The 10,902-nt window shown below is 39.2% G+C and overlaps 1 protein-coding gene across 2 annotated transcripts in view; it reads right to left on the bottom strand.

Moving 5' to 3' along the window:
• cdh7a (cadherin 7a) overlaps nucleotides 1-10,902 on the bottom strand; it is a 101,154-nt gene that overhangs the window by 2,610 nt on the left and 87,642 nt on the right. For both annotated transcript variants that reach the window (XM_088321960.1, XM_088321959.1), the window contains one exon: nucleotides 9,671-9,919. In XM_088321960.1, the coding sequence (XP_088178086.1) occupies nucleotides 9,671-9,919 (249 nt within the window). The remainder of the gene's footprint in view (nucleotides 1-9,670; nucleotides 9,920-10,902) is intronic.

Below are 10,902 nucleotides of genomic sequence, written 5' to 3'. Positions count from 1 at the left end.
GTTGAAAAAGGGTGACGGTGTCGCGCTCATTTCTGAAAAAAACGCTCAAATTTAATCCTCGTACCTCTAATAATTACAAGGCATTTGAGGCTCTTGTGATGCGGTCCTCTCTATTGTCAATTTATGTAATAACTATCTATCGCGCACCTGGGCCATACACAACTTTCTTAGACGAATTTGCTGAACTTTTGTCTGAACTAGTAACCTATGCAGACAAAATTATAATTATGGGGGACTTTAACATTCATATGAACTCCCCACTCAGTTCACTTACTGTTGCGTTTCGGTCTCTAATTGATGCATTTGGTTGTAATCAACTGGTTGATTTGCCAACCCATAAAGATGGAAACACGCTAGACTTGGTTCTGACTCGAGGAGTTTTAACCTCAAATATTTTGGTGTTACCGTGTACTACCGTTATCTCGGATCATTGTTTAGTTACATTTGAGGTGTTAGCTAAATGTAGTGCTAAAAAAGCTGAAGGATTTAGCTGACGCAATATAAGCACTGGCACAGTTTCTGAGCTCTTTGAACTCCTTCCTGAAGCAGTTGCGTCCTTTCCTTCATACAATGGCTCGATTGACTCACTCATGAATGAGTTCAATACTACCCTGGCTAGTGTCCTGGATTCAATAGCGCCCATAAAGCTTAAATCACGTCCTAAAAGACGCACGCCTTGGTTTACTGATGAAACTAGAACCCTTAAACAAGAATGCAGGAAATTGGAAAGAAAATGGCGCGCTACCAAGATTGAGGTTTTCCATCAAACCTGGTGTGACAGCTTGTTAAAGGATAAAGCGGCCCTTGCCTCTGCAAAATCGGCCTACCTTTCGAAGGTGATTGCGTCTCAAAAGAACAATCCCAAAGTCCTTTTTGACACTGTAGCATCGCTTACAAGGCAACAGACTATCGCAGATAGTTCGACGCACTCTGCTCATGACTTAATGGTCTTCTTTACTAAGAAGATTCAATGCATACAGGAAGAAATTGCTAAAGACATTATTAATACCACACATATTAAAGGGCTGAAATCTACAGATGCACGACAGGGTGGCTGTCCAGGGAAATTGTCCAGTTTTAGTGAACTGTCACTTGATGATCTCAAAAAGGTGGTGAATGCGGCCAAACCGACAACTTGCCAGTTCGACCCGCTCCCAGGTTCACTTATTAAAAGTCTTTTTGGCGTCCTTGGACCTTCAGTTCTAAATATTATAAACATATCACTCTCCTCAGGTGTAGTTACAGCAGCTTTTAAGTCCGCCGTTATTAAACCCACACTGAAACGACCCAACCTTGATCCAGAAAACTTATATAATTATAGACCTGTGTCAAACCTACCTTTCCTTTCTAAAGTACTTGAAAAAGTAGTGGCACAGCAGCTGAATGATTTCATATCCGAGAATAACCTTTTTTAATCCATGCAATCAGGATTCAGGGCTGACGACTCTACTGAGACAGCTCTGACCAAGGTAACAAATTATCTCCTACTGGCAATGGATTCTGGCGCTTCATCACTTTTGCTGCTGCTGGATCTTAGTGCTGCTTTTGACACAGTGCACCACGATTTCCTACTAGAACAGTTGAAAAAATGGATTGGTCTCTCAGGAACCGTCCTCTCGTGGTTCAGATCCTACCTCTCAGATAGGACGCACTGTGTTAAATATGGCAAAATGACATCTGAGCCCTTTAATGTTACCTGTGGTGTTACGCAGGGTTCAGTGCTTGTCCCCCTTCTTTTCAGCATTTACATGCTTCCATTAGGTGATATTATTCGCAAGTACAATATCAGCTTCCACTGCTACGCAGACGACACTCAACTATATCTTCCGTTGGAGGAATCTCCCACACTAAACTGTGGAAATTTGGAGGCCTGCCTCATTGAGATAAAAGAGTGGATGTCACTCAATTTCTTGCGTCTTAACTCTGAAAAGACCGAAATGTTAGTCATTGGTCCATCTAAATGCCGTGACTTATTCTCAAAAACTGCTGTGAACATTGACAAATGTCACATCACACAGAGTGACTCAGTTAAAAATTTAGGTGTCATATTTGACCCTGATCTATCCTTTGAAACGCATGTAAAGAAAATTACTAGAACCGCTTTCTTCCATCTTCGTAACATTGCTAAAATCCGTTCAATACTGTCTCAGTCGGATGCGGAAATCATAATTCATGCGTTTGTTACCTCCCATCTCGATCACTGTAATGCACTACTCTCTGTTCTCCCAAAGTCTAGAATCAAGTCTCTTTAGCTGGTACAAAATGCCGCAGCGAGGCTTTTAACTAGGACAAAAAAGTACGATCACATAACACCGATTTTGGCTAACCTGCATTGGCTCCCAGTTAGCCTTGGATGTGATTTCAAGGTTCTCTTAGTATTATACAAAATCATACATGGACTTGCTCCCTCTTATCTTTCAGATCTGATTTCCCCCTATGTCCCGGTCCGAAGCCTACGTTCTGAGAGTGCCGGTCTTCTGGTGATCCCAAGAGCAAAGAAGTGTTCTGCTGGTTCGAGAGCGTTCTCCATCCGGGCACCGGTGCTGTGGAATGCTCTTCCCCCTGAGATCCGATCTGCAACCTCAGTGGACATGTTTAAATCTAAGCTTAAAACTCACTTCTACTCCATAGCATATGAATAACCTACCGTATTTTCCGCACTATAAGGCGCACCAAAAGCCTTTATTTTTTTCAAAAGCTGACCATGCGCCTTATAATACAGTGCGCCTTATTTATGGATCAACATTAATCGCAAAGTCTTCCAACTAACTTGCAGCCGCCGACTCGATTTTCCCCCGAACGCCAAGTAATACGCGGTGTATGCTAGGATTTATTTACCGGCGTTTCATTGGCTAACCAATGTGTCAATCATCATTTGAATCGATCACTATTGGCTAAAGTTATTCGGAGGTCAAGGGGCGGATCCTTTTTATCATTTACAGGCTGGCATTCGCTTGAACGGCAAAACAAAGCCTGCAATTGGCCGAAAAAGATGTGTCAATCATCAGTTGAATCGATCACTATTGGCTAAAGTTATTCGGAGGTCAAGGGGCAGATCCTTTTTATCATTTACATGCTGGCATTGGCTTAAACGGCAAAACAAAGCCTGCAATTGGCCAAAAAAGATGAATGTGAATCGCATGTTAGGTCAAACTACGGCGGGGGAGGAAACAGTATTTTACTATTCTGTACTGTATTTGTAAATATTTTACTCTCCTGGATTTACTACACTCACGGATATAAGAGGACATTGGCTGCACATTATTATGAACACAACGACTTCGGTGAGCTACTCCGGGTTGTATATTATCCCTGTATCTTGTTTCAGACTGAACTCGATGTTTCTGTGATAAGCGGTGCAGATAATGGATGGAATGGAGTGTCTATTTTTAAATGAAACTCAATTCCAAGTGTTTATTGTCATATGCACAGTAAAGTTGCGAGCGAAAAAGAAAATAGAAACTAAGGAATGGTTGGCATTTCTTGAATCCCAAGACTTTAACCTTCCGAATGATATTTGGAACGATGGATTTGAGTGACATCGTACGGACACCGCATCCGCACGTGTTCTCGACACGTATTTGCGTCTTTGGAAGCTTTGGGAATGTTAAGGGGGATAATAAGTTTGACTGAACTATCTGACTGTTTTGTCCACGTTCCCATTGTAGCGCCTTATAATCCGGTGCGTCTTATGTATGTCAAAAATAGGACCAAAAACTATTTTTTCGGGGTGCGCCCTATAACCCGGTGCGCCTTATAGTGCGGAAAACACGTACTCTTCTCGTCGGCTGAAAAATAGTCTGTGTAATATAGTGTAGTAATCTGTGAAGCCCTTTGAGACTCTTCATGATTTAGGGCCATACAAATAAAAATGACTTGACTTGACTACTATTCTATGGCTATAAAACACTGCTTGTGACATATACAAAGCATCTATGATAACCTCATAAAACTGCACTATTATTTAGGATTACAGCCACATTTTGCACATCAATTGCTTTTTTTCCTCCAAAATTTTTCAATTACTCTGTCATACAGATTTTTCGTGCTTTTCAGTCAAGTCAAGAAGTTTTTAAAATTGCTCTTAATGTTAATGCTGAAAGTCCAGCTTGTCATGTCAAATTTCTGGCAGGTTTTTACATGATTTAGGCTGAAAAAGTCTTTTTGACAGAAGCAGTGGATACATAGATTCTTTATTCACAATTTTGTTGGGATAATTCCATTACTGCCCAATAGCCAATAGTAGTTTGTGAAGCAACAGACGTTTCACAAGGCTCTGCTTTGCCAACACGGAATCTGATTGGCTAAACCATCTGCTTTGTTGACACTTTTTTATGCTTCAGGGCCTGCACAACTGATTGTTAAGGCCTTCAGGCATACTTCTAACCCTGGGAAAATTGGCTGAAATGTCATTGGTTAAAACTAAAAAAAGAAACCACACAGCTGGAAGCAGCACAACAGAACAAGAGAAACATTGAAAGGAAGCTCACAGACATCCATCCATCCATTATCTGCACCACTTATCCTCAGTAGGGTCGCTGGGTGCTGGAGCCCATCCCAGCTATCTTAGGGCAGTGGGCAGGGGACACCCTGAACTGGTTGCCAGCCAGTCGCAGGGCACACAGGGACAGACAACTCATTTGCTCATTCACACCTAGGGACAATTTGGACCGGCCAATTAACCTGACATACATGTTTTTGGAATGTGGGAGGGAAACGGATTGCCCGGAGGAAACCCACGCAAGCACGGGGAAAACATGCAAACTCCACACAGGAGGTTTGATTTCAAGACTTTGAAATCTGTGCCGCACACGCGCTTACTACTGCGCCACCGTGCTGCCAGCTCAGAGACAATATGGAATAATTTATTATGTATTCATGGACAAGGTGATGCAGTCCCGTGCACTGTACACTGTATACTGGACATTATTAAATCATAGAGGTCGTCATTTCAAGTATGGTCTCAAAGTCTGTTTGCCATTTTTCTAGCGCACTATATAAAGTCGAGGGCCGGAGTGGGGTAAAATAATTGATCAATAGGCCTACCCTGGAGATCTATCCAATTTTTTTTTCATTTATGAATAAATATACATTCACAAATCTTTCTAGATGTTATATTTTTTCATATTTGCTTTTGAATAGATTATTTTCATCAAATTGGTTGCGAAACGGTCACAATTTTGATTTTAGTATTTATGCAGTATTTTTGTAGTATTCCTATAGCAGTGTTCTCGTTTGCCCGCGTCCCTGCGTCCTAGATGCATCATTTTTGCTGGGGACGCATAGTCTCAAATCAACGTGCGCCCCCGGGACGCAACTCTTTTGACACAAAATTGTCATTATTACCCGATTACAAAGATTTTATTTTTTAGTACTAAACAACACAGGTTACTGATGCAAGCCTTAAACATATTTATATAAACCTTAAACATACAAAATATAGCACTGAAGCATTTGTAAGTAGGGCAGCGTTTGTACTGTATTGAATTGAATAAAAATAAAAACATGTATTTTTAAAATAATATTGTAGTCGTATTTTGTCGTATTTCTGTTGTAATATTTCTTTAGTAGTATTCTTGTATTGTAGTATCAACTGCAGTAGTATTCTTTCTTTTCAGAATGTATTTGGTTCCTCTTTTTAACCACTACATTCTATATTCCTTTTTTTTGTAATTTTGTAGTATTTTAAGGTATGTCCTTAGTAGTATGTTTGCTGTATTTCTGTTGTAATGTCTGTAGTAGTATTTTTATATTATAGTATTACTGTTGTAGTTGTTTTTTAGTATTTCTATAGTTTTTGTTTCTTTTCAGAATTAAAGCAAAATAATAAATTATGGTTTCAAGCACAATTTTTTTTTTTTTTGTAAATTTGTTGTATTTTTGTAGCATTTTCTGTAGCATTTCTGTTGTAAACACACAAAGGGACAATAGGAAAATAATTGACACGATTTTATTAGAGCTACCTTATTTATCATTGTATATATATTTCTATTATATTATTATTTTTTTGGCAGACTGTACGAAAAAGCATGAAGGGTCGCATGTGGTCAAAGGGCCATAGTTTGCTCACCCCTGTGCTACTGCAAAAAGAGTATGTCTTGTGCTCTTTTCATGATTTCCTTTCCATATTCTTAAATAACCTCAAATCTTTTTTGTATAATAATAATATAGATACATAAAATATATAAAATAATAAAATAATATGCCAAACTGTCATGGCTACCCTAAAAAAGAAAAAAATCATATAATCGGATGTCGGCGTATAGGGCTAAAAAAAAAAGACGTGCGTTATATCCTAAATGGGCCTCCTGGGATTGGACGCTACAAAATCAAGGGATTGGCAACAGAAATACAATCATACAAACTGGAAGGCCTTCTTTGCTGGCCTCAAAAATATTTGAATCATGTGAGGTTAGTTATATTTTGTTCATCGATACCCTTTGAATTATTCCAAATTGTCTATCAGTTTGCTGTCATTACATTTCACCTGGTTGGACTGCTTCCATTAATTGTTTCCAGGCTCAGAAATCTACCCGGAGGCATGCAAAAACAATTCTGAAGGCCGGGTGGCATAGCATTAGGGTTTGATAAAGATGTTGATTTAGCCCAAGGATTGGGAACCTACATACGGCTTTTTTCATACGGCTCAGAGATAAAACAGAACTCTTGCAAAGTTTGTTTTATGAAATGATGTCGTACCAATTAAATCACATGTGAAGCTAAAACTTTCTTCTGAAAGGGGTTCAGCCCAGGATATATAGGACACAATTTTAACCTCAATTTACAGTGTCACACCAACAGACCCCAATGTGGCTGTAAATCTCTAAATAATCCTTTATACTGTATAGAAGCTCATTATATAATATATGTTTGTTGTTGATACACTTTATGATTAAAGTCAACACAAAAAAATAATTTTTACCCAGAAGCTCTAGCATATCACCTAGAGCAATTCAATTGGATAAGCAGTAAGAATGGACGGAGCTATACACTGGACAGGACAAGCGCACACCTTCTTCTTGCCCAGCGCCGTCTGCACTGAAGATAAATACGTTAGTATCCTCGTTTGCAGTATATGTGACATTTTTGAAAAAAAAAAAAAAAAAAAAAAAAAAAGTTTGCTCGCATCTTGTTTTTAAACCATTTTTTAGAACAAAATTGAGCTTTAACGCTTAAGAACACCTCATTTGGTAAACTCAAGTTATCTGAACTGATTTTGAGTTCAGTAGCAGCTCGGGGTTAAAATTGGAATCCAAATTTTAAATGGCATATTTAGATTGATATGTGACATGGCATATTTAGATTGATATGTGACACAGGCTCTGGCATTATTATTATTATTTCATAGATTTAATCAGACAGTCAAACATCACAAAAAGGTGTTAAGGCATTAGCAATCTGTGCAGTCAAGGTGAGTGCACAAAAGCATTACTAAATAAAATAAAACACACAACAAAGTGTTGCATCGCCAGCCAGCAGCAAGAACTCAAGGAGCCAAAAAAGAAGAAGGCCGAAGTAATTATCCTGGTGGCCCAGTTCCTGAAAAACGCGTTTGGTTATTCAGAACCAGCTGACCGGGCTCGCTCTTGTTTACCGGTTCTGAGATACGACTCAAACCTTCCTCAGGCGACCTCCTCCGGCAGCGATAATGAAGTGTGGCATTTGCACTTTGTCAACAACATCTGACGTGAACAGATTTCGTGTTTGATACTGGATTCTCCGTGTTATCAAGATCTGGGTCAAGGTGCCAAACACGTCAATTTTTTTTTTTTCCAAAGTTTCTCTAAAACCTGACACCCGTGATCTGATTTTGTGCGAGTAATGGAAAATATCGCAGATGGGTCACAAAAACAACCCAAAAACATTTTCCCTAACAAAGTGTATGTACAAAAGCTCATTTATTCTCGACCACCTCTCACCGAATTTATTTGAGTACAGTATAACATGCACCTTTTTTTGACCTTGGAAAAAACTGAAGTTTGGGTGTATGTTTTAAAAATGGCTGGGGTTACAAGTGTAGAGGGAGTTTTGACTATTATAAAGTGTTGACATTAAAGTCCCGATCATGTTGCTGTGTTTTGATTGCCACACCCTTTAGGGCAGATATTTTTTTGTAACTTTTTGGATTTGATAGTTATTTGTCTAGTCAAGTCCCATTTCTGCTTACTCTTATTAAATAATATAGTTCTGTTTCAATATTGTACAAATAAGATTGTATAGGAGACCAAGAGGACGGCCTCGATTGACGTGGATGGATGGTGTTACGAATGCACTGCAGGAAAGAGGTCTAAATATAATGGAAGCTAGAGCTCTTTCTGGTGTCTCATTTCATCTGGAGGGACGAAAGCATGACCACTTTAGGTGCCGAGGTGCCTAACTTGTTTGAGTGTTTGGGCAATTGGGTTGGCCATGGTCCAAAAAATTTTGTGTGTGTTTTTTGCTATTTTGTTTTCCCTTTGTTATTGTATGTGTTTGTCTTGCTGTCGGTCACCCCTCTTGAGGGATAGGACCAAGGTAAATAGATAAATAGATAGATAGATAGAATATTGTAGAGGATGCCAGTTTGTTATTTTGACTATTATACCTCACTGTTGTTAGTTGTTTTGACTTTTATAAACTCTTTTCATCATTATCACTATCGGACAGTTACTGTATGTTGCTGTTCTTTGATTCTCACACCCTTTAGATCTACTTTTATAACCTAGGCGATTTAATAATAAAAATATTTGTGTAGCTCTTAAATCAAGTCCCATTTCTTTGTATAGCTTTTAAGTCAATGCCCTTTTCTTTGTCTACCTCTTTGGTCAAATACCATTTCTTTGTCAGCTTTTGAGTCGAGTCCCATTTTTATTTAGTTCTTTAGTCAAGCCCCATTTTTTTGCGTAGTTCTATTGACAAGTCCCATTTCTTTGTCTAGCATCTGAGTCAAGTCCTATTTCTTTGTTGAGCTATTTAGTCTAGTCCCATTTATTTGTCTATCTTTTAAGTCAAGTCTCATTTATTTGCCTAGCTTTAAAGTAAAGTCTCATTTCTAGCTTTTAACAAATTCCCATTTCCTTGTTGAGCCTTTAAACATGTCCCATTTGTGCTTGCTCACGTTAAAAAAATGCGTCTGTATTATTAATACTCGACACCGGCCTAGGATGACTATACAGCAGTGAAGTAACGCACCATATTGTTACAACAGAGTAGTTACAAAATGATTATTGATAACGCTATAGTAATCGTTATCGAGAAAAGTAATTGCCTTCCAGGAACCTCCCAACGCTGGTGCTAACACCTTGGCACTTTTGCCGGCAGAGGAAGATAAATCCTTGCTAAAGGCCCGGTCGCACAGCCTTTCACGGGCGTATCGCGGCTGAATAACGGCCAGAAATTTCTGCCCGTGAAGCAGACGCTGTTGGACGCTTTGAGATCGCGATACAGACGCGATACAGCCGTGCTTTACACGCGGTAAGAAATTCACACGCAGTTGGCCGCGCGAAAAAGTTTTGCTCAAAAACTTAGACCACGGGTAACCGCGGGCGGCACAGCGATGCAACAGCGGTTACCCGCGATAAGGACGCAGAACAGTCGCCGGCCAATTTTGCACATTTTCCACCGCGGGCAGACGCGAAAGGCTGTGTGACCGGGCCTAAAGGTGGGGAAGGTAGCGAGTCGGCTGACTTACCGAGCAGTATGAGGATGCAGGCCAAAATAGCCAAGAAGGCGCCGGTCTTGAGTCCAGTGTCAGCGTGGGCCACGGCACCACAGGCCAAAGGCACCTCTGCGGTATCACACTCACAAACGCGCACCACCAAAGTGTTGGTGGTGCTCAAGGGCGGGCTGCCACTGTCCATGATCAGTACAGGCAAATGAAAAATCGGTTGTTGCCATCTCCAGAAGCCACCACGCTTGGTCAGGACCGATGCCGTGTTGTCTGCAAGGAAGACCACAAGAAATGTTTTGCCTTTTGCATACCTGTTAACCTCCACGGCTCCATGCCATTACAAACTGTTGTATTTTCCTTTACAAAATACAAAATAATCTTACACCATGTTTTTTTTTCAAACGTGTTTATTTATGTCGTTTAACATGTTATATTGTACATGTATTTTATTATATCATATATATTGTTAATTAACATTTTGTTGTGAGATACTGAGTTGCTCGACATGAATGAGGTTTATTATAAAAAAGTTAAAAAATTAGGTAGCTTGGACTTTCTCTGTAGAAGGAAAAAAATACATGCAAATATAATTAAGTAGAATAATACATTTTCTTATTCCAATTATTAATTCATTTTCTGCATTAAATTATTGTTAGTAATATACTGATTAAAGGGATAACCACAAACCTGTCTTTTTTTCATTTTCTCCTTTTATACTTCCTTTTTTTCTTAACTTCTTTTTACAACATAATAATTCGTAATATAATGCATCAAAGCAAGTGAGCTGTTTGAGAGCCGGCTCTCTTTAATGAGTTGAGCCGAAAAAGCCAGTTCTCTAAAGAGACGGACTTCTTTTCACTACACAACTCGAACTCGTTTTTGATTTGCCGTTTCCTGGTAATATTGCACACTCCTTACGATACCAACTGTATGTAACATCCCACATGCCGACATTTCTTGTGTAAATACCATGTAAATTGTAACTATAGCCTTATTCCCCTTGTTTTATAATCTTCTCTTCTCTGTTCCTTTATCTCTTGGCTCATACCTCACTGTTAATGTGTAAAACTGGAGTGTCATGCCCAATTTCGTTGTCACAATATGTTAACCCATTTTGTAACAATGACAATAAAGGTATATTCTATCTCTATCTATTCTATTGTAGTCGGTGTATACCGGATGGTACCCATAATTGACAAATTTGCGTTTTTCCGTACAGATTTTCTTGTACGTCGTACACGTCTTATGCATAA

The sequence above is a fragment of the Urocampus carinirostris genome, chromosome 18 (genome assembly GCF_059441175.1).
Source record: "Urocampus carinirostris isolate Australia breed hairy pipefish chromosome 18, RoL_Ucar_1.0, whole genome shotgun sequence".
NCBI lineage: Eukaryota > Metazoa > Chordata > Actinopteri > Syngnathiformes > Syngnathidae > Urocampus > Urocampus carinirostris.
This window is presented reverse-complemented; position numbering and strand designations above follow the sequence as displayed.